The sequence below is a fragment of the Haliotis asinina genome, chromosome 7 (assembly GCF_037392515.1).
Source record: "Haliotis asinina isolate JCU_RB_2024 chromosome 7, JCU_Hal_asi_v2, whole genome shotgun sequence".
NCBI classification, from domain to species: domain Eukaryota; kingdom Metazoa; phylum Mollusca; class Gastropoda; order Lepetellida; family Haliotidae; genus Haliotis; species Haliotis asinina.
Genome location: NC_090286.1, coordinates 58,233,073 through 58,257,658, shown reverse-complemented (window position 1 = coordinate 58,257,658; position 24,586 = coordinate 58,233,073). Strand labels below are relative to the sequence as shown.

General features: G+C 40.6%; 2 protein-coding genes across 2 annotated transcripts; both read left to right on the top strand.

The window, feature by feature from the left end:
- Positions 1 to 3,486: 3,486 nt before the first annotated feature.
- Positions 3,487 to 14,390, top strand: LOC137291497 (high affinity copper uptake protein 1-like). The gene is made up of 5 exons (XM_067822858.1): positions 3,487 to 3,620; positions 7,810 to 8,168; positions 8,970 to 9,036; positions 10,245 to 10,350; positions 11,749 to 14,390. Exons 2-5 carry the CDS (start codon positions 7,869 to 7,871, stop codon positions 12,095 to 12,097), a joined length of 822 nt encoding a protein of 273 aa, XP_067678959.1. The 5' UTR covers positions 3,487 to 3,620; positions 7,810 to 7,868; the 3' UTR covers positions 12,098 to 14,390.
- Positions 14,391 to 19,671: 5,281 nt separating this feature from the next.
- LOC137291848 (uncharacterized) lies at positions 19,672 to 24,056 on the top strand. Its single transcript, XM_067823393.1, has 4 exons — positions 19,672 to 19,697; positions 20,448 to 21,135; positions 21,781 to 21,877; positions 21,989 to 24,056. The coding sequence occupies exons 2-4, from the start codon at positions 21,069 to 21,071 to the stop codon at positions 22,374 to 22,376; spliced, it is 552 nt and encodes a 183-aa protein (XP_067679494.1). The 5' UTR covers positions 19,672 to 19,697; positions 20,448 to 21,068; the 3' UTR covers positions 22,377 to 24,056.
- The last annotated feature ends 530 nt before the right edge of the window (positions 24,057 to 24,586 follow it).

Below are 24,586 nucleotides of genomic sequence, written 5' to 3'. Positions count from 1 at the left end.
TACCATGTATCACTGGGAAATTGTTTAGACCAGGACACCCTAATGATCATGCTTTGATTTGTATGTGTCATTTATCTTTGGCCAAGATCTGAAAAGGTCTTGAGTGACTCTCATTGAAAGTAATTTGTAATGTGACTCCAACTTTCCCTCTAAAATTCCTTTCTGTGAAGGTACAAAGTAGTATTTAAAGTTTTGACATACATATTGAAGGCCAAATTTACTGGAATGTGTACATCAGGTAGTTCTGCTTCCCAGTCTTGATCTGAAGTGATGTTATTCTTATCAGACACAAATAATGAATAATGACAAGGGGCTAAATGAAGATCAAAATCAACTAACTATACATAGATGTAATATGTATATGTGTAATTTGCCATAGAAGCCACAGCGTGTGTATATCGCAAATATTCGAATTTGGACTGGTGATGAACATCACATTGACCCTTGTGCAATGACTTAAATCTTGAGCATGGATGGACACATGAAGGGGTTGCTGAAGGTAAATACTATATTTACAGATCTAACATGTAGTCCTTGTGTAACCGTTCGTTAGTACTCGTGCTCATTTTGTTTAAGTGTCTTGCTCAGAAACGAGGAGAAGAACTTTACGTTAAGAGGGTTTCTACTTAAAAGTGGGGCGCGCACTTAACACTTGTTATTTTATGGAACATGTCACTTCTACCTAGAAGCGCACATACAATCACAACAAATGTGTGTTGATGATGCCTCAGATGCAGTAAAGTCACAGAGCTGACAGGTCCTATTATATACCATAATGCAAAGCGCCGGGCAAGGTAAGAAGTACTGTATTTTGGTGTTACTGATAGGCGGCAAGGAATGGAACCACCAACCTTCCGCATTTTGGGCAGACACTCTACCCACAGCTTGTGACATTACTTGGATTTGGTTGGTTGGTCAGCAATATTCCCGCAACATGACGGGATGACCCCATCATTTTAACTCCTACATATTAAGAGTATACGCATCCTTCATGCAGTGAGTGAGTGAGTGAGTTTAGTTTTACGCAGCACTCAGCAGTATTCCAGCTCTATGGCGGAGGTTTGTGAATCAACAGTGATCAACAGCATGAACATCGATCTACTCAATTGGGATACGAAGACATGTCAATTAAGTCAACGAGTCTGACCACCCGATCCCGTTAGTTGCCTCTTTGGATGTGATGAACCCGTCAGCCACGTACTGTGACAATGAAGAGCGTTGTCACATTGAAGAGCGTTGTCACACTGAAGAGCCCTGTCACACATATTTACCGTGTTTTACAACACAAATGTACATAAGATCAAAAAGAAATTAGTACAGTCGAGCAAGTGTATCACATGACATGCGAATTTCACACTCGTTTCGTGTAGAAGGGAATGTCAAAGAAAGTCGTGAGCCTCACCACGACAATGATATAAATGCACCTGTTTTTATGTTTTGTATTTCTGCAAACTATCAGTCAACCTCAGGCAAACTGGTTTGCTATACACCAGGCTCACGATCTCCATTTTGTTTGACTTTTTCTATCTTGGTTCTTCACTCACCCACCCCAACCCCCCACAAGTAATCCATATCTTTAGCTATTGTTTAGGACGTGAAAACATTCAATACCATTCTGAACATTGTTATATGATATTATGTGAGGACATGCCATTATCCAAGAGGTACCTAAAATGGCATATGTTTTCTTTTTCTGCAATTATTTTACAAATATTATGCCCCCTATGTATTGTAATGACTCATATCTCGTGAACCACATTACCCACATTGTGAAACTTTGGATATGGGTTTGCTAATGATCCCTTCACAATAAAATGGAAACGTTACAAACCCTGGGCATCGAGAATATGGTTATCAACTACTCACTACTGAATGACATCCTCTCGTAAGTCGTATGACACCCTTCCTCGTGTAGAGCTCCATGTATCTCTTTCATACAATGATATCGATGTGGGAGCAGAGTAATGACCCGTTTCTATACGCTCCGTCCGTATCACACTTGGGAAGCGTGAATGTGACACCTAACTACTTATGCACCCACCTCCCTACCTGTATTCTATGCAGGTTGCATATCTTCATATAAATATATCTAACTAAAGTGAGTAAGTTTAATTTTACGCCGCACTCAGCAACATTCCAGCTATGTGGCGGCGATCTGTAAATAAATAAACGAGTCTGGACCAGAAAAAATCCAATGATCAACAACATGACCATCGATCTTTGCAACAGGGAACCGATGATATAAGTTAACCAAGTAAGAGAGGCTGACCACCCGATCCCCCAAGTCGACTCTTACGACAAGCATAGGAGGCCAATATTCCAACTCTAACTAAAGTAACACTTTACCTGTATATTTCATCACGGAACTTAAATCGTCTCCTTGGATTTATATAAATATTAAGATAAGCATTTTACAAATGTGTATATATATATTAAGATAAACATCTTACATATTATATATTATATGTATGTACGTATTTATGTATGTATTTATGTATGTATGTATGTATGTATGTATGTATGTATGTATGTATGTATGTATGTATGTATGTATGTATATCGGAATAGAATAAACTGTGGTCGTAAATTGTAAGCTAGGCAATTTGGTACCTTGGTGTTTATGAATACATATGGCGTCGATATTAGTGTCCACCTATCAACATTATCAGTATTTTTATCATATTTTCGAACCAGGCGAATAAGCAACTGTATGTACACGTATACATATGTAGATATCATACAGTTTGTATATATTCATTTGTACGCATCTTGTTTACAGGATATTACATACATATTCATTTGTGTTGTTTATTTATTCTATCCTGTTTTAAGTAATCAACATACCTACCCACCAGTAAAAGGCTTCATACACCGATTGCGGTCAAAAATTAGCAGATATACATACTGTGTTGGAAAATAATATGTATGTAGTGAAATCATAATAGTTCTAAATTTGATTTAGTTCCGAACGCGTAGCGTGAGGTTTTAAATACAACATTTAGAGCTATAACAATTTCGTTATATACCTCTGATTTTCCATCACAGTACGCCTATCTCCATTCTGCTATAACCGCAGTATTCAGATTTGAAACAAATACATAATGTGTTGGAAAATGAGAGATATATACCTCTGAATGACTTTAATTAACTAATCACAATCCCGCATTTACTGAAGTCATGGTAGAATGTGTCAGTGTATGCCTACCCTGTTACAATCTCTCTACACAAGCAATACGACATAAGTCATTGAATATAACATGTACAGTTTCATCTGCACGAAAATAAAATTTTCAACCCAAAATAAAACAGAGTTTGTGAAATACATCACAATCAGAGGGCTCTTGATTCCATGCGAATAACGAAAATGCTATTATAACACGATCTTGTCAAGAAAAGTAGGAATGTGTTCTGTTCGACAATTGTTAAGGAGTATAGGAGTTACCAACCCCCGCTGTTAAATAATCCAGTACGGTTCATTCATTGGTCATGTGACGTATCACGTGACTATCAGAAGCGACTTACAAACCGAACACTCCGTGACAGGAAGAGCATGGTGTGAATCAGACGACTATCGGTTCGGAGGAATATGTCGGAGGGTCGTCTGAGTGAATGAACATGTGGTGAGTACTTATACATCTGTATGTAAATCCAAACACATCTCTCACACCCAGAATCGACGAGTCGGATTGTACATAATATAAACTTGAGTCGATCTTCGCATTGATTTGGACGAGTCGATTCAATACGAAAGGGGGCCAAGGCGGGCCTCCGTAATGGTGATTGTTTCAGGTTAGGTTGACCTTGGCAGCTGGGTCATAAACGAAAACCATTTACGACATAACATCAAACAAGGATGTGACGAAAGACCGGTAATATATGAACAGGTAGCTGGTGATGTGTTAGATCACATTCCATTATCCTAAACAGTTGACATTATGTAACACCACAGACGTTTAGGCCTGTGTATCTGAATACTGGAATACACTTTTAACGTAAGTCGTTTCTTTGATCTTATATCGATGAAATGAATGTTTTTTGTCAGAGATGACAGTTCTTGTGTAATCAGTGTGTAAGTTTCACGTGAGGCTCACTGTGCAAACAGCTCGCTTTGAAAGTAAACATGGTCTACTAGTTGGAATGCTACACCGCTTTACACAGCTGTTAAGGGAAGTAGGATACGGGATGAGACACAGGCGGTCATTTGGGTGAAAATTCTGCCTGATTGATTGATAGATCTACGTATCATCCTCTGCAATCATGGAAACATTCACCTCTGCACAGCAGCTACATGAAGACTTAAGTACCTTTAATAATACAGGCGGATCAAAAACATTGTTAGTGAAAGTTTGAAATAATATAGAACAATATTTACTATTACAGGAATAATCTTGTCTAAATAATATTATTGATTTGTGGCATATATTGGACAGTTTCACGTTTTCTGTAATGTGTTGACTAGTTAATAATTATTGTTCAGATGCCCCCTTTTTCACGCTCGGATAGAACAACTTTTTGTGTGCCTGTAGCAGTAATGCTGTTGCTGTAAATACGTCAACATCGTCAATATTTTACATACAGGGGTGTATTATACTTTACTGTCTGTAAACAAGCCAATGCGTAACGCCTTATGGTACGTCATGGATAACATGGCGTTTCTTTTATACCTCAGCCACCACGCCCCTCGCACCAACCCATGTATTGGTGCCATGGTTGTAATGGCAACTGCTACTAACAGCCGTGGCGTAGAGCCTCTTTGAAATGTTTAGGAGGTGATCGTCATGCCTGAACTGACAGTCCACATACAAAGTCCCCGAAATGATCCTAACTAATAGACTCTTTAACAGGTTTTAAAATTGAAAATTCAAAGTAAAGTAACTGTAGCCCCATCTTTCTTTTCGTCTGGTATAAGGACATTTAACATTATTTACGCAAAACCAATGCAAGGTACAGTACAAGTCCGCTAAATTACGATTTATTCAGAATTAATTTAAGAACAGATGCTTCTTGTAGTTGTGGTTGTTCTTGTGATAACTCATGGCGTTACCTTTTAGAGTGTTCTTTATATACAACGTAGCGTAAAGAATTGTTTGTAAATGTAAATACTGTCCTTAAACATCGCATACCCATTAATTTAGATTTATTGTTGTTTGGTCATGCTACTCTCTCACTTCATGAAAACGAATTATTTTTTTAACTTGTACATAGATATATTAAGTTAACTGAAAGATGTTTGTAGTTTATTCTTGGATATATTATTGCCACAAATCCCTGTTGTCAGTGTTTGTATATTGTAAATATGACATATGCAACTTGGAGAGGGCGTTCATAAGTTGGATAACTTGTGCCCAACTCATTTTATTTTCCAATAAAATATGTTTAAAAGAATTATCCTACATATTTATCTTATTATCCCACCGGCAAAAACATGGTAGATATATCAGTCAGAACCTAAAGTGGTGCTTTTTGCTAGTTACAGGTTTTGTGATTTATTATTTTCTGGGTTTCCATGGAAACATTTCAGACTTTGTCTCAAAAGTGAGAGGTGTGTTTCGTTTCCGGAGCAGAAATCTAAAACTTCGTAATATCTGTCAGTGTAACTTGGTAGATATGTGTGGCAGATCCCAAAGTGGTGCCTTTTGGTATTTACAGGTTTTTGTGAGTTAGTATTTTCTCAGTTTCTAAGGTAACATTTTGGACTGAGTCTCAAAATGGAGGAATGGGCTTCGTTTCCGGAGCAGAACTCAAAAAAACGTTCAATATTTTTCTGAAAAACTTGGTAGATATATCAATTGGAACCTAAAGTGGTGCCTTCCCTACTTACTATTTTGTGATTTGTTATTTTCTGGTTTTCCATGGTAACGTTTTCTGACTCAAAAGTGAGAGGTGTGCTTCGTTTCCGGAGCAGAACTAAAAACTTCTTAATATCTGTCAGTAAAACTTGGTAGATATGTGTGGCAGACCCCAAAGTGGTGCCTTTTGGTATTGACAGGTTTTAGTGAGTTATTTTGTTCTCTCTGTTCCATGAACACGTTTCGGACTTCGTTTCCGGAGCACAACTCGAAAACCATTTCATATCTTTCAAAAGATCTTGGCAGATATATGAGACAGATCTTGAAATGGTGACTTTTTCTGATTACTGATATATGGCATTTATACTTTTCATGAATTCTATGGAAACAAATCAGACATGGTCTAAAACACAAAAAGTAACTGTCGGATGATTTGTCCTTTCAAATATGCGGGGGGCGGGGGGATACGTCATCTTCTGATGACCCTTGTATTACAGAAATGTCTCTATCTCTCTTCTCTTTGAGACAGGACTGGGAGGACTGTTTAAAGAAAACCTGTGATAGGGCCTGTTCATAACACAAAAGCTGTCATGAATATTGTTGTGGAACAAATACCTTCACGTGTAATAATTTTGCTTCGTGACAACTCGCCAGTTCAAAACTAGGAAAATTCTCAGTTATTTAACGTGCATTTTCTTCCACAAAACACCATCTCAGCTTTACACTGCCATTTTTATGATGATGAACGACAATGGATGAAACAGTCGTTACCATCTGTCCATGCATACAAAAAAGCTCACCAAAAAGTGGATCAGTTGACTGCTAATATAGGTAAAAATACTAGGGATGTACACCAAGCTAAGCTGAAGGCACCAGTGCAGTATATTGATATTAATGACCACCTGTGGTAACACGTCTCTCGGGTTAATATTTCTAAAATTCAATTCAAAATGGAGTTGGTACAATGTGTGAAGCTCATTACTGGTGTCCACTGCTCTGATATTGCTGGAATATTGCCTGTATTGCGTAAAACCAAGCTCACGCATTCACTCATTAGGTATGTGTGATCATGCGTGCAACTTAATTATAAGAACAGGTTTCATGTGTACAGACATATTGATGTATGTATGAATAAACATGATCAAGATTGTACGTAAGGTATGTTCAAACACTAAAGTAGAACATATATATATATATATATATATATATATATATATATATATATATATATATATATATATATATATATATATATTGTGTGTGTGTGTGTGTGTGTGTGTGTGTGTGTGTGTGTGTGTGTGTGTGTGTGTGTGAGAGAGAGAGAATATATATAATCGTGTATGAAACCTTTTGGAGATGGGTAGGTATGTTAAATACTTAAAACAGGATAGAATAAATAAACAACACAAATGAATAGGTATGTAGTATCCTGCAAACAAAAAGCGCACGTGTACATACAGTACATACAGTTGCTTATTCGCCTGGTTCACAAATTATTGTAAAAATACTGCTAATGTAGATAGGTGGACACTAATATCGACGACATATGTATTCATAAACACCAAGGTACCAAATTGCCTAGCTTACAATTTACGACCACAGTTTATTCTATTCCGCGGACATGACGAACATCGATAGCTGTTGAAGCAGCTGATTTGCCTTAGCTATATGTAAAAATCAATAGAACAGGGCCAATCTGTGGGATCAGCGCGTGCAGTGGATACTGTAATGGTATTTACATTGTATGCCTCAAACAATGCCCATTTGTATAGCCGACCAGGTAGTCTTGTCCAGACTGCACGCATCGACGGCCGGGCTGTTTTATGTTGACGCCCGGATTCTAGGTAAAGTGGTATTTTAAGGATGAATGGGACTAATTATTTAGAAGACCATGGAGAGAATATTTGTGTGCACTTTAAGGTACGACGTGACGATCAGTAATGCCCAGGAACAAGTGGACTGGTTAGGCAGCAGATGTAATGGATGTTGTGTATATGTGTCCTGTTCTCATATTTTTCAGATTTACTCCGTGGGATTACTCGAGATTTTAACAACGTGACTGAAATCCCTGGTATCACCATGGAGAACCACAACATGCACAAACATCATATGCACATGCATGACAATCACAACATGACCACGCCAGAAACCAACCATGACATGCACGTTCACCACAAGGGCATGTCGGGGGACAGCATGGACATACCAAGCGGCTACGACATCGCCGGTGACGACCATCAAACCGATCACATGCAGAATCACAGCATGCATGACCATCACATTCAGAACCAGAGCATGCATGACCAGCAGATGCACGACCACATGTCGCACGTGCATCACCATGACAACAGCGGTGGTCATCATCAGCATGGTCACCCGGTAAGATCTACGAGACAGATTGACTAATATGTATTTAATATTGTCCCGTGGCTTGGTGTGGTGTGTTTGCTGTTTAACACCGCACTCAGCAATATTCCCGCAGTAAGGCGGCGATCTGTGAATAATCCAGTCTAAACCAGACAATACAGTGAGCAACAGCATGATCATCAATCTATGCAGTTGGGATACTGTGACGTGTCAATCAAGTCAGCGACCGTGACCACCCGGTCCCCTGAGTTGCCTCTCACAAGCATGGGTTACTGAAGATCAGTTCTAACCTGGATCTTCACGGGTAACTGGAAATTGATACTTTCCACCTGTCCTTAAGAAGAAGTGTCCCCATAATTCCATTGCTGATCTTAGAAGGTGACTTCACAGGAACACGGGTGAATCCCAGAATAGCTAGGTTCCTGCCTCAAACTAAGTACATGGCGACTTCACAGATGATGTGGTTAGGTCCATGGACTAGGTTTACGGCGGGTTAACGTACCCGACGGCTTTGGTCGTTGCTCATGATATCAATCACTGTGGTTCAGAGTCTACGAAGCCCCGTAGCTGTAAAATGCTGATCGGGGCGTTAAGCCACTCGAGCGCACACAATGGAGGCAGACGCACGTCCACACAATGGCACACACACTCACACACTTTCATACCAGTTTCTGTGTATTAACAATCGAAATTATAGTCAAAAACAAGATTTGTATTTAAGTTCATTACCATGGTGACTGCATCAGCCATGGTTATCATTAGTTTTTGCCATGGTAACTGCATGTATATATGTACTCAATATGCTATCTGCAGATGACGTTCCACGCGCGGAATGACGACTTCATCCTGTTCAGGGAGTGGCAGTTGTCTCCGGGGAAAGGTACGTCACGATGAGTGATAGTTCGTCAGTGTGACTCTGAGTTGATGGATTAGATGCAGAACCAAGGAAGTAAACACGTGGCCGTGACTCAGTGCAGTGAACATGTCCTTTTGATGGCCGGTTTACATGTTTGAAAAATTAGATGTTTTACTGAAATATGGGTCGACCCCATAGATCTTTTCACTGGTGTTATCTCTCCCTTCAGTAGACAGCGTATTTAAAAATACCATATATTTGGGGTATTTTCTTCATTTATTATCATTTCTTTTCATTGGATTATCTGGTCAAGACGGACCTATGACCAATGTACTGCTTTTGTCGTTTTTGAGGCAACGCACACGTGACTCAGAGGACAAAATGTTGGGCACCGCCACATCAGAGAGTCATTACACTTGAAGCGAACAAATGGTAGCATCACGGTGATGGCAGAGGCAACGCGAGGTAGCGGTGGGCTATATCTGTTCAGGTGGACTGACTATACGCGAACAAATGATGACATCATTGTTTATAGCATTCTCTACCCACTGAAGTTACTTGTCATATCTTCCTACGAATCTCTGTTCCAATACGGCCATATTTCTCGATTCTCGTAAAATCCCGCCGCGGCAACACGATTTATCTCCCTTCTTCTATCCAATCAACACTTGTTGCATCGACTTAGATCCAACTTGACTATAATGCCAGCAAATATGGGGCCACAAATATCCCTCCTCTGCCGACGCTTGTGTTTATGTGACACACAAGACATTTCATGGCTAGCTCGTCTGTTGTCAACGAAGGCGATGGAGACGCCATTGATTTCCCATTACATGATTGAGTTTTGTCTAAAAGAAACGTTTGCGCATTGCGCAGAAGAGGTTCTAGATTTACCGAAGGATACGGAACCGAGGCCTTGCGAATGATCACTTGAAACAACGTCGCTGATTGCACAACTAAATCTGATTGCGACCAATCACGAATCTAGAACTCACGCACCATGAAAGAGACGTATTAGAACATAGGTTCATAGAAAGATATGACAAGTAACCTATGTAGGAAGATATGGCTGCTTGCGCTTATTAATGCTGAGTCTGTTGTTAGAGTATCTGTTCGCTGGTCTGTCCGAAGTGGCAAACGCTGTCAACCTCAAATATTCTGCCCAAAACTAAGATTTAACTGAATCACTGCCTATTACAGTGTTGCTGCAAATTCCGATTTTACGTTGACAGTGACGTTCTTTGTCTGTCTGAGCCTGGTGGTTGTCGCTGTTCTGTACCAGTTAATCAAGATGGTCAGGGCGAGGCTTGGGCGGAAGTGCCGAAACACAGACTGCAAGTAAGTAGCCCATTGAAGAAACATACGCCCATCGCTTTACCTGTAACAGATTTAAAGGGCGTTAATGACAAAATACTTACAACAGGTTGTGATGAAGTGCAGCAAGTTTGAGAAGAAAACACCGTTAATCAGTGTTAATCAGAAAGGTACCGGAAATTCATTAGGTTTATGATTAAAATATGTTTATTGTTTAAGTTTGACACATGAACAGTTTGATATATGGAACTTGCTTGAAAATGCTCAGACTCCTCAGACAGTTTTGTTTACAAATCCCAATGTGTATACGGACAGTAAGCGTCTGATGAACTAGGTTCAGGGGTTTCCGGGTCCCAAACTGACCTTTTTTCCATTCGCAGAGGAAGGGTAGTGCAGAGTTTGTTGATTTGTAAGGAATAAGCACGCATCTCAGTTACCAGGTTGTCGCCCTTTTCTGGGAGGTTCATGAAGTATTCACCTTGGACCGTGTCACTGATATACTGAAGAAAAACACCCTCAAGACCTTCAACCACACCCGATAATTATATGAATTTGGTGTTGTACCTGTTAGGCTGCATAAAAAATAAAGGTTTCTCAGGCACATTTCTTTTGTAAAAGTGACGATGACGGTAGGACTTTTGAAAACAAAAATTGATAGAAAAAAAGTGACGAGGGAGGAACGCATTTTTTATTTTTATTTTCCCCTCAGAAATACAGATTGGAAAGTTTAACACGTGTTAAGGAGTTGTAGATTCATTCACACTCGTTTTTGCAAACGCTCATTCTTATAGTGGACCAATGAATCATCTGGACGCGGCCAAGTCAATTTTCTTTAATGGCAATGAAACAATCGTTACGCGCACAAACAAAAGTGACGCGCCGGTGCCCGAGAAACATTTCACTTTTTACATTTAGCCTTACCAATCACGAATCCTGAACACACGCACCATGAAAGAGACGTATAAGAACAGTGTTACGTAGGAAGATATGACAAGTAACCTCTTTGGGAAGAGAATGTGTTTGTAGTGAATCCTACAAATAGTTTGTTTGTTTGTTTTTTTCTCTGGCGTTCAAATACAGCCATATAGCTGGAATATTGCTGAGTGCGGCGTACAAATAAACCCACTCACCTCTGGCGTTCACGAATCATATTTTTTCACACTGTCAGAACCCTAAGTCAAACAGTGACCGATAGAAGATTCATTGTAACTGCCAACGTCTTTAGTTAAGTTTATGGTGGGAGACATTTCTCCTACAGAAAACAAACACCCTCAAGACCTCCAACCGCACTCGATAATTTATGAATTCAGTATTGCACTTGTTACCATAAAGGGACGCCCATCAAACGGTATGCTTTCTCTTTGGGAATGAAGCCTGTATGGTATTTTCACATTTTATTTGTCACTGTTTCTCCCTTGGCAGACGGTACATGCTGAGCAGGCGTCACGTGATCCAGACGGCATTGTACTTGGCTCAGTTTCTCATTGGGTACGTGTTGATGTTGGTTGTAATGACGTACAACGTCTGGATCATGGCAGCTACCGTCGTGGGAATCGGACTGGGATACTTCTTTTGCGGTTGGGCGGAGTATGAAGAAATCGTGCGTCTGCGCCCCATTTCTATGAAGTCAAGTTACAGATCCGTCACGCGCGACTGTGGTCGCAAGGGGGACCAAGAGTTAGTTCCCTTGAGCAAGGACACAACAGCCACGGATATTACCATTCTGTCATCCAATGTCGCCTGCGACTGCGACCACGATGAAACACTGTGATAATGACGTAGGTTAGTGATACTGTCGCGAGAGATTTGCATCATATATTTTATTTTATGCTGCTCCACATCTCATGTTGCATGGTATGGAACAGTTCGCCGTACTGCTCTGTACGCAAATGCGAAGTCTAACGTTTTTTTTATATTATTTTTTTTATTTTTATTTTTGCCCTTGTTGTTGTTCTTGCAATCGAAAACCGTACTGGCTACCATGAATCCATGTTCATGCCCTGGTTCCAACCACCATGTTTCCACCCACACATGCAACAAAAAGTGTCAACAAAATACAAGAAAGTGCATTGAAAAGGACAGCTAAGTCAAATCTAGATTGTCAGAGCGCTGAGATTTAGCATTGTTCTGGACACAATTCGGGTATTAGTTTTTGTTTTGTTACATATATTTATATAAGATAACATTTAAGGGAAAGAGTGTCCTCTAATGCTCTCAGAGTGTCTTGGAGCCATCTACTCTCCACGTCGCTCAAATGCACTGTAGGGTTCGCATAGAAGCCGTGCGCGGAGTTGTCATTTTTAACATTGCACCAATTTTCTGCCGTTCATGTATGTTCACCGATGGTGGTGGAACGTCGTCTGTGGAGGAATTGTTGACGGCTAGAATATGTTAATTGTAGCCAGATGAACTACTTTGAGAAAGATAGAGTAGTAGTTTTTGTATTTACAGGGTTGAATAGACCTCTCACAATAGATCTGACATTATTTGAAGCCTCGATAGATCTGAGAAGTGGAATCTTAGATTCCCAGAATCTTGATACTGGTCGCATTTTAGAGTTGTCTGTTCTTCTTTGAAATCGATTCATGGTATTTCATCGAAAGTATATTTTATGGTGGAAAGTATGGTGGCCACTAGAGGTACAACGTTCCCATCAAGAAAAAATACAATGTAAAGGTTCTTGATATATCCAAGGTCTGTTTGTGTTTAGAGGAAGGAATTGTAAGTTTGAACTGGCCAACACATTTTCCATTTGGCGTTTTGTTGCTTATGTACATGCTTCAGAGAATAGTTTTCATGATAGACTCAGTATTTATCATGATATCCCAGGTGTTTTTAAAGTGTCGCTTTAACCTGTCAGTAACACTAACGGGAGGTATTGCAATAAATGTATTCGTAATAGGATAGTAGTAGCAACGTCAGTTTAACAGTGTTTTAAATAGTAAACATGTGATCGCTTTTAAGGACAGCAATGGGCGAATCTGTAAATTCATTGTGAACATCCCTGCACCCACCCCTCAGAACATTTGACCTTTTGTTTCATAGGTATCAGGACATTTATTAAGATCAGTTAGAGGCCAAAGGTGTAACGTCTACTGGAACTGATGGCCTGTAAGAACTAACTTCTATTCATTATTTTTTTTAAAAAAAAAAACAACAACAAAAAACGCCTTCAGGATAGGTGAGTCGAGATGGTAACAGTGGTTTCTAGGTGCTGGTGGTTCGTGGACGCTTCGTCAGCGCAGACCTGTCGCAGTACGTAGACCTATCGTAGTACGTAGACGTATTATAGTTCCATGGTACGTATCATAGTGTCGTAGTTTGCTGTTAGGATTTGCGTCCCTTAGAGTCTCCGTTCGCCCCGATTGTGTTTCTAAGGTTGTCAGCCTGATGCCAAGTGCTAGACGTCTGATATTTGCATCACTTGGTGCTGTTCGCCCAACTCACTGAAGATTTTAATAAATCTAGGATTCACACACACTCAAATCAATTTATGACTTTCTTTTCGGGTTGTTTTCAAACATGGATGTTAAGGGGTCATTCATTCATGTTTGTAGCTTTCTAGTTTTACGAAACTCTAGTCATACGCCCTTTGAGTTATTACATTTACATACGCATTTAGTGAAAATAGCGCTCATAGTCAACGTGACGTCATTTCTGATGTGACGTCATACATATTACCTCATCAAAATAGGGATTAAAAATGGCCTTTTCGTTTGAACTGTTCTCTAACCTGCTAGCTCCGGATGTGATATGTCTGTGTTATGAAACATTTGACCCGTCATAATCAATAAGCGTCAAAGTAAACAAATTTTCTATAGACATATTAAACAATGTTTACATCCGCATATTGTTTCATGTGCATGTTAATCCATAGATCCATAGTTTATCATGTCGAAACAGATCAAGGGTTTATTTACGTAGGCCAACACAATGTTGTATGTGTTGTAAATGACAGTTATATTTTGGTGTTATTTTTCTATATGCAGTTATATATTGTGGCATTTCTTTTGAACTGTCTGATATCTGCAAGATGAAAGGTTAAATAAAATGATCCACAAATACACGTTTTGGTGTTCATTTCACACACACTTTTGTTGTGTAGGGTTTGGCTATCATACCGTTTAGACGCCTATGATTCATGAATCTTCTGAAAACAGTGACTTAGTGTTGAGTGTCCGGCGTGGAAGAAGAAAGACAGCCTGTATAAACTAGAATGATGTGGTCATGTGCTACACCCATTACATGAAAAAAATATTACCTGATAAATATCTTGTAGTATGTCATTAAGCACACACCTTGTTTAAAGAGAGTATCCGTCACTGTAACATAAATGAACAGGTAAACAATTCTACAACATTCATTGGCACAGATTGCGTACTGAAGGAGTGCGTGTGTACCGTAAAGATTAAAAACAATCATACAAACAAACAATTCTGAATATGAGGGCTATATCATGGCAGCATGAGGGCTAACGTGTATATACTGACTGGCAAAGTTGATCTTTTCTGTCTGTTTATCAAGTGTTTTATTGTGTCAACATGTATCGATATTTAATAACCATGTGTGCACAGGTGCACATATAACGTTTGCCAAGCAGCCATTGTTGTTGTATTTCGTCGTCTGTGACGTCATTGAACAAATGAACGTCACTGAACAGTGCACTCACACAAATGTACATGAATAAATGGATTAAAATAAATATTAGTGTGTCATACTACCTATACGAAACTATATTTCTGGTATGACATGCTTGCTTGTGCAAAAACCTCTCTCTATGAAACGTGACACGGTGATAACATATTTTCATGAGTATTTGTCATCAGTTAATGCCTCGACTAATTATTGTCCTACGAGTTCATCGTTTTCACGTTTTGCCACTTTAACGTGCAATACATTCACAACATCAGACCTAGTAAGAACTAAATCTCAAATTGTCCTGTAGACGGGAAAGGAAGTCATGTTTTGATGTCAAGTGTATACAACAGCCAAATGTGTTCTGTAACAACAGTGTTTGTTATCAGTGATTCCTACATAAACTCATAGGCAAAAGAAACCTATCACCTGATTTTATTTAAAGCAGATTCCAAGACATATACGATAGAAATATTGTTTTTCGTACAAAATTTAACCATTTACCAAGCTCGAAACAGAATCACCAATGTTCAGTTGATTGTAATGAGGTCACAGAATCAAGCACGAGAGACAGATTACGACATTCACAAATACGTTTCTCTGTGTTTCAAGTCACATTATGGAACTGTTCAGTGATGTGCTTGACGACCCCTTGATTCGATACTTGCCAATACACGTCTCCTCATGGAGGGCGTGACTCGCCGGGTGATGTCAGCAGGAATTTTGCCCCAAAGATCCAAGAGAACTTGGAGCTGCTGTCGATTCCTGGTTGAGGTTGCCGTTGCTTCAGCTATCTATCAGGATGATCCCGAAAGATTCTCTGTCGGATTCATATCCGGAGATCGTGCTAGCCCTGGCAATACGTTGATGTTCACGTTGTTGATATAGCCTTGTACGAGTCGGACAGTATGCGGACGTTGACGCACAAATACTAACACACCTGGTCTCAAGACTTCGTCTCTGTACGTTTGAGCAGTCAAATTTCCCCGAAGGATGACAAGTCGTCTTCTTTGCTGACCACAAATCCCACCCCATACCATGACACAGCCTCTACCAAAAAGGTGCACCTCTTGGACACAGTTTGGCGCCAGTCGACCTCACCTACGTCTTTAAACACGAACTTGCCATTCATTTCGAAATACGCTGAATCGACTGTCGCCTGTTAACAAAACTCGCTCCCAGTCATGTCGCGCTCCGGCGTACAGTTCGAGCCCACTGTAACATTCGTTGACAATGTTGACATGTCAAGGCCATTCCACGAAAGCGCTCTGATGCCAGGCGTGTGGACTAGTCGTAATACGGTTCGTCTGCTGATGGGGTCATTATCTGTAATTGCATTAATTTATAGGCGATAAGTTTCCTTTGCCCGTTAGTTTACGTTTACACAGATATCTAATTACTGCTATAAACCATGTATCAATCGGAAATGTCATCAACATGGAAAAGCCGTTGCAGAATTGTTACAGGTGTTGTCACTGTCACCCTGAATCTGTATATGAATCTGAACTATGAAATGTGATTCTCACTCCAATTGGGACAGACTTCTTGTTTACTTTTGAATATGGTGGTCCAAGCTTTGTAGTAGTGGATCTGTAGTTATTGCTATTGCTATTGCTTTCTGAACTGTAAAAACTGGCAACAGGTTGAGTTAATGAGATACTAAGGAATGCGATGTGTTTACCCTATTAATGATCAGGTTCACGATATCAGCGCTAGCACTGAAAATTTCCTATGTAGTTTTTGCAGTATGGTGATGGAGTGTTAAAATTCCTTCCTAAATCATGGGCCTGATGTCATGTGCACCCAATAACTAAAGATACACAGGATTATATACAGGATTTCACAAATGTATTGACGTATTTGAGAGTTCCCCCAAGAAATACTTTATTGTTATCAACAGAGAAGCCTTTAAACATTGACATGTTAGTTTCGATTATTTTTGTTCAGACTAATTGTATATGTTTGATCTTGTAGCACTTTTTGAATGTTTTGAACAGATCTAGATAATACAGAAGGATCATTTCAGCCATCTTTTGGAATACACTCACACGATATTGGATATTCGCTGTCAAAACTGATCTCGCCTGCGCCATCACTAACAATGCTTCTTATTTTTGCTTCCAGTGATGTACACGGGCATGCCCTTGAAGACAGTAATGTTCGATATGGTGGATTGTTGTTCTGTTTCTGCTTACATGACATATTCAGAACCTCAGTGGTCATCTGTGATGCCATCAGCAATGGGCAATACCTAGATCATGAAGTTTTCAAAGGTTTCTTAAATAAAAACTCTGAAACACTGCCTACCGTCCAGTCAAAGCAGAAAACCTTCCTCTTCCGAATCTTCACCCTGATGTCTAGACTAGCTGTCTTATCAAAAGCGCCGCTTGGTGTTTGGACACGACTTATTATTATTATGTATTATTATTATATGAATGATATGAAATGATATAATTTTGGATAATTTTGGTTTGACAGTTCAGTGCTTTCTCTCATCACTCTGAAGACACTAGTAGGGCTCGCAAGTAGGTCACCACACATCGCGAGACGTTAGTACCTCCGGTGACAAACAGCGTTTCATACCTTTTCCAATGTTGTCGGTTAGGAACCGATAATCTTCGCAGAAAAAAAAAATCCCGATTTAAGTATCCCCAAATTGGCTAACTATTACGGCTGTCAACAGTTGTAACAGCCAAGCATATGGTTGGCCTGGTCAAGGAGAGTCTGTTTTAGGCGGTCGCGCAATTAGGAACTGAACTGGATGTAAGCTTGACCCCGTCTCGCTTATCGCAGGCTGGCGCTTGCAAAGGGAGCTGGGAACCACCTTAGTACCGGAAGTAGCGCCTCGCAAGACTTACAGGCCCTATGCATCACAAGCGGGCATAGAGACTACTTCTGGTGTCACCGCCATGGCATTGCTTGATGTTTGGTGAAGGTAGGCGTAAAACCCATTCTGTTCCTTCCTTGCAACTTCCTTTCCATCCACTCACTGATAGCCCACTCGTCTAATCAGAGACCATATAATCCATTATATGGTCTTGTGTGGTCTCTGGTCTACTACTTTGCAGTTCAATGTGCGCAGGATGAAATACGTCCTTAGTTTGACATTGGTATATGAGGCGTATAGGCCTAAAGGCAAAGTAGTACGTCCTACACCTGCCTCGATTCTGGTTTTCCGGAACCGAAGTACTGCTCATGTTAGGTCCAGTAGGCAGATACGTATGCGACGACACGAGACACGTTAGTATCAGAACAGTACGGCGGTCAGTGAAGAAACGTGATTCAGGGCAACAAATAATTAATTTGTTGTGATGAATATCTTAACGGAAGCTGATAGACTAGATAACGCAGTAGGCGGTACGTCTGTCGTTGACGTGTAAGACTGACATGACACAGAGCATTTCTAGTTTATCGTGAACATCTTCCTCTCAGTGTATAGAACAGTGACTCAAGGTCGTGTGATTGCCCGTTGTTGGTGATCTAATCAGAATGTCAGATAGATAACCACTGCTAAGTTAAGAATTAGTTTCATATCGTGTATCAGTATCTAGGCATGCCTTCATAATGATGAAATATAACACAGAAATTCACATTAGTTGTCGCTCTTCAAATATAAAGGCAAAGAGAATTGTAACACACACACACACACACACACACACACACACACAAACAAAAACAACCGAACAGAATCAAGTAAATAAACGCTTGTTGCAGAGAATGAAATGTCAGTACATGTAAAGTAAGAAAAGCGTACCTGGCAAATGCAAGTTCACACGGCCATCTGCGAGTGTGTCTATCTTGATGCCACTAAACGCCAATGAGAGTCCTCGGGAAGACCATTCAATATCCATGGAAGGATTTGGCGGAGTTCCCGCAGCGCTGTAGGAGGATTCGGGTGACGCCGTAAACGTTGCTCCATTTCATCCCAAATGTGTTCAGTGGATGACAAATCGGAGAATCACGTGGATCAGGGTAAAATTACTCGTCGGTGATAGAACTTTCATCCACTCACGTGCTCCCCAAGTATTGTCATCTCCACCGGAGTCGTCGACGTCGATGTTCTAGCGTCTGACACATACAATTCTGTTGGCAGGTATGACATGGTATGGTGGGCGGTCACTTCTAGGACGGTCTACAGCATGACTGAAGACGTCGGCATAAGTGTTAAACGGTGTTTCTAAGAACGTTGTATCTACGAACAATGTCAGCCACATTCCATAATTACACTTGGCAATATTGCAGCTGTGACCGCGGTATGGACATTATCAAGTGATTAGCATCAGTCAATGCAATCGACAGCAAGACTGGCAGGCGCTGGAAGCTGAATACCAATTCCAACCCGGATCTTTAAGGGTATTGGATTTTATTCTTATTTTGGGCAAATATGGGTTGTAAACTTTACAATCGGCCTTGCAATGGAGCCTATGCTAGCAGGTTCCAGATGTGTCAAAACGACAAACATGTTCATCGTAATGTGATTTCTGCCAACGGTTCTGCTACATGGCTGTCACAGTGAACGTAGGCCGAGCAAAAGAACCCACGACACACTCGCAGTTTTTTGGAGAAGTGCTGTAGAGAGATAACCGCACGTCGAAGTCATACTGTGTGGGTCAGAGGTGTCCACAGACTACACTGTCTGGCATTAGTATGGAGTTTCTCACGGTCGTTCTTATCATGCCGAACAACAGGCTCAACCGACACGGATACGGGGACAACTCGGAATCCATTACAGGAAGGTAAGGTTGCTGGTCCAAGGGTTTTCATAAGTACCACGGATGATACGCCGGTTTGTATAGATTCTCCCAAGACACTCCAACACGACACCCACGATGCAAACTGGACGATCTGCTGTAGAACGTCACAGACGCGTTCCACACGTACATGATTCCACTGTTTATTCATGTTCATTTGTCAGAGTCAGTCAATATTGCATAATGCCGCAGTCATCGATAGTCCAGGTATATAACTGGTTCCTGTAAATACTCGACACTGGAACAAATAAAACAGTGATTGTAAGAAGCGAGCTTTGGCATCGGGTCACGATGACGCACTGCATACCAGCTGGGGGATAAATGTTGATAACATACAGGATAGAATTACTTCTGATACATACACGTCACGGACAACAAAGAGTGGATCTCCTAAAGACAGAATGTGTAATTCCAAATACTTAAATCGCTTACTGTTTGACGCCGCACTCTTCCAGATGTATAACAGTGGTCTGTAAATAATCGAGTCTAGACCAGACAATCCAGTGACTGACATCGTGAGCACTGACCTGCATAACTGCGATACGATGACGTTACATCTTACAAGAGAATGGAAAATATTCTGAGAAGCATTACGGATGCGAACTGGTTTCAGCACATTGAGACTAATAGCCTCTGACGTCTCAGCATCTTCTCTCATTTTAGTGTATCATTTTTTAACTCTTAGTAACTCAAAGTCTCCTCGATTGTTCAAATGCGCCACATTTCGCTCTTCAGATCACAGCACTGTCGTGGCGTCCACGGGTGAATGATCACAGACACTCACTTCATCGATGATCTACCTCATAACGATGCCAGATGACACAACCGTAGCACTCCTATAAGAAGCAACAGGTGAGGTTAGATAGTTGTGGGTGAGCTTGGATTTTACATATTCAGTAGTTCTGTTATAGCGCGACGCATATCAAATTATCAAATAGGAATATGAAGACTCTCTCTCTCTCTCTCTCTCTCTCTCTCTCTCTCACACACACACACACTCTCTCTCTATCGCTGGCACCCACCACAAAGGCAAGGCTAAATATACACAAAAACACACGGAAAGATAACGAAAGTCCGGATGTGTCCTCTAAAGGTGGACCATCAAATTGAAATTGAACAACTTTCAGTGGTCTTCTTTATCGTATAGTTTTCTCAGTTATAAAGAGATGTGTACCTTTCCAGACAAACTAAACTGACCCGAAACTTTTTAACATATGCATGTGGGAGTACTCACTCCTTGTGTCGATTGCCCCGTGATAAAAGATTAGGAGGTGGGTCTTTTGATGATTGCCAGGTATTCAAGCAGAGCGTAAGGGGTTTTCATAGTGGATACTCCACATTACGCATGTATTTCAGATGTATCTCACTGGCTCCACAACCCTGCCCTTCTTCGGTCATGCATGGGATCCAGACTCCGTAACTGGTATGTAAGATTGTTAAGTCGAAATGGGACAAAGACACATATGACTTCAATCACTGTTTATTTAATACATTTGGCTTACAATGTCTCAAGAATAGATTTTTGTCAATGATTTGTGTTACCTAAATCTAGAAACATTCTCGGACTTTTAACAGCTGTAGCTCAATATGAAACATCGATGAATCTTGGAAACATCTTTTTAATTTCCCCCCAAAGGAACGCAAGGGAGGCAAATGTTGTAGCGGAGTCTCCTCTGTAGTATGGGGAAAGTCCAAAGTGTTCACAGGACTTCTTCATAAATCCCGGTTGATGTTGGACAGCAAGTTACAAGTATAAGTGCAAGATGACCATTTACAACTAATGAGCACCTTATTATCTGTAACTGGTTTTAATAGATAAGAATAGATAATAGATATGGTTTACTGCAGTGTCCATACAGTTCAAGTATGTGTTCAATTCATTGTCGAATATGTTGCCTATACTTGATGTTGACCATGAGTAGAACCTGCCACTGATTTGTTGTGTCCAGACTCAATAATTTTCAGTTACAGGCAGCGTTGGTACATTGCTGACATCAGTAATAAACAAACAACACACAAATATCAGTAAATGTCTTTGTCTGAACATACTTGCTTCTGTCTGATCCAGCCGTTGTGGCAGCGTCACTTGTGTCCGCCGTTGTTACAGTGTTGTTCGAGGTCGTCAATGGCTATTTCTTGTACCTGGAACAGACAGTGTCCTTCAGGTTAGAATACTATTTACTCATACACACTATTCCCTCTTAACGGTAAAATACCTGACAATATTTTGACAACGGATTCATACCCCGATGTTTATGCAGCGTCTTCCTTTTCAGCTCCACACAGCGACAGCGATGGAAACTCCATGTGTGCCTCACGTGTCTATATGTTGTCCGAGTCGTTGTGAGCTATCTCCTGATGTTAGCTGTAATGTCATTCAGTGTGTGGATATTCGTAAGCGTGATTCTCGGGTCCGCCATTGGCTACTTTATAGTACAACCAGTGCTTCGATATTACAATTTCCGGCGGATGTTACAGAGAGGTCATGTGACTGGGACGAGTGATCGCGACAGGCAAATGTTGGAAACAGACCCTCTTAGGCCTCACCATGTGTCTGATGAGACACCAATGGTTACCAGACAAACCAAATACAAAACAGATGATTTACATAGTCGGAATCACCCCAGCCCCAACCCCTCCCCACCCTCCAATGCAAAACATTAATTTCTGTGTGGCCTTCAGTTAAAATGCCATGTCCCACAACCGACACCACCACCACCATTTACCTTTGAACCACTAATTTATGTGACTTCTGTGACGTTCAGTTGTTTTCTCTGGAAGTGAAGTTGAGTTACGTTTACGTACAGCTCCAAGATTTGCCTTTTGCCAGTCAGAGACTTTCAGTTACCATTGGTGAAGTGACTGGACATATGTGTGGTGCTGACGGCTCGGGCCCGAAGTATGACTGAATTTGGGATTCGAGACCAGAGCGAAGCTAAACTGGTGGAACGTTATGACGAAATGGGCTTCACACAGTGTTCATGGAAAGTTACAACTAAATTAACTCAAATCGTGTAAACCCTGTCCTTGGAAGTTTGTCAATCGATTAGCACGATGTTAATCAATGGATTGTCTGGTACAGAGTCGATCATTTACTCTGTCATGTACTTTGAAATACTGGTGAACGTGGCGATACACTAAATAACAACACGCAACCATTATCTTCTATACAGTCCAGTATGTCTCCATGATCATGTTTCATGACAGTAAAGCATTGTAAAATCAGATATATTCTCGAAACTGCTGACGTCAAAAGTGCAACTGTCCGGATTTCTAACTTCTTGTCCGAACGTGTTGTGCTCGTCACCCTGAGAAGCTGTGCAACATGAACAGGCAGATACAACACTACCTCTATTGCTCTCTTCAAAAACAAATAAAAAAAGAAACGCATAAGCCATATATAGAAGAATTTAGTGCGTTCGTTTAAGAGCAATTATGTTATGTAATTTAATGGTGAAAATGTGGACTTCTAAAGACAAGGAGTTCGCAAACACAGTGGCAAGCTTTATTGCTGCATTTATGTTTGCTTGTGTACACTAGATGACGTCAAAGTCAGTAATTTGTATGGTCACAATTGACAGCAATTACTGCCCGGCATAGACTGGTTAAGTCCATGAGACGGCCTTTCGGAACTCTTCCCCGCTGTTCCTGGAATGAGATTTCCAGGTGTAGAAGTGTCTGAGGCGTCTTTTGACGTTGACGTACACGTAAATCGAGTTCATCCCATGGATGTTCTGTCGGGTCTAGATCTTTTGATCATTGACGTTGACGTTAGAATTGGCAAGGTAGCGGGCCGTGACGCGTGCTGCCATGTTGGAACAACTGTCAGTCCATCATCGGAAGCATGTAATCTGCAAGAATTTGGTTGATGTACCGATTTGTTGTTAAATTCCCCTGAACAACCACTAAATCTTACCACACGCCATGACACTTCCACAAACTCGCCCTCAGTCTTCTAAGGTCCCAGTTCCGGGCTCTACGACATCACCGCCACTGATGCGCCGATGGAAGACTCTCAAAACAGGGGCGATAACTGGCCTCCTTGGTCAGGGCATGTGTGGTAACTTTTAGACAGCCTCTTCAAGGGGAATCTTGGGTGGAAATGGTCTGCAGAAAAGGATCCCAAAGCCGATATATGGTGCTGATGGGGAGCGTTGAAATATCGGGCAACTGCAGACAGCAACTCCCCAGCTCCAAGGCGGCCTACATCGATGTTAAGATTAGCAGCACTTAATCGTGGCATCATGATGCCCTCTGATCCAGGCAGAAGCTTGACCAAATTTGACTTTACGTGTTTTCTAGGTGACGTTTTGCGAATATGTCTTGAAACACTTCTAAAACAAAGGAAAAGTTTAAAATGACTTCTTGGAATTGAAATAGTATATTTGCACTTTTTGCATGAGTCCGATATTATCAAAATCAAATATGCGTTTCTTTTTTATCAGCATGGAAATTTATCTTTCTTAAACTGCCATCCAGCAGATACACCTTCAAGACCTTAAAACGCCCGAATCATTTAATTAATGTAGCATTACATTCTGCATAATGGGGATATTTAGCAAAATTAGAACAATATTCTAAATGGACTGATGCTCATCTACTTCAGTGATTCAGTGCAAGTGTACTTACTGATACAGAACAGCACTTCAAACACTCCACTTGCTGATTCGGACTTCCTACCTGTTTATCTGACGGATGTTCAGCTGTACGAGTATTTTCAGTAGACAAGCACAGTCAAGGGAAGTTTCAGTGATATAACTTATCATATTGTTACGAGTGTGTATTTTCTGTATATTTTGTTATTAATTAAGTAATAATTATTATTGGGTCACAACATTTAGTGTTTTGAAAAATAATTATGATGGGTCACATCT

Coding starts and splice junctions, on each gene's coding strand:
- LOC137291848 (XM_067823393.1), top strand. CDS start 21,069: ATGTATCTCACTGGCTCCACAACCCTGCCCTTCTTCGGTCATGCATGG. Junction 21,136..21,780: donor GGATCCAGACTCCGTAACTG/GTATGTAAGATT, acceptor TGTCTGATCCAG/CCGTTGTGGCAGCGTCACTT. Junction 21,878..21,988: donor GAACAGACAGTGTCCTTCAG/GTTAGAATACTA, acceptor CTTCCTTTTCAG/CTCCACACAGCGACAGCGAT.
- LOC137291497 (XM_067822858.1), top strand. CDS start 7,869: ATGGAGAACCACAACATGCACAAACATCATATGCACATGCATGACAAT. Junction 9,037..10,244: donor GCAGTTGTCTCCGGGGAAAG/GTACGTCACGAT, acceptor TTACGTTGACAG/TGACGTTCTTTGTCTGTCTG. Junction 10,351..11,748: donor TGCCGAAACACAGACTGCAA/GTAAGTAGCCCA, acceptor CTCCCTTGGCAG/ACGGTACATGCTGAGCAGGC.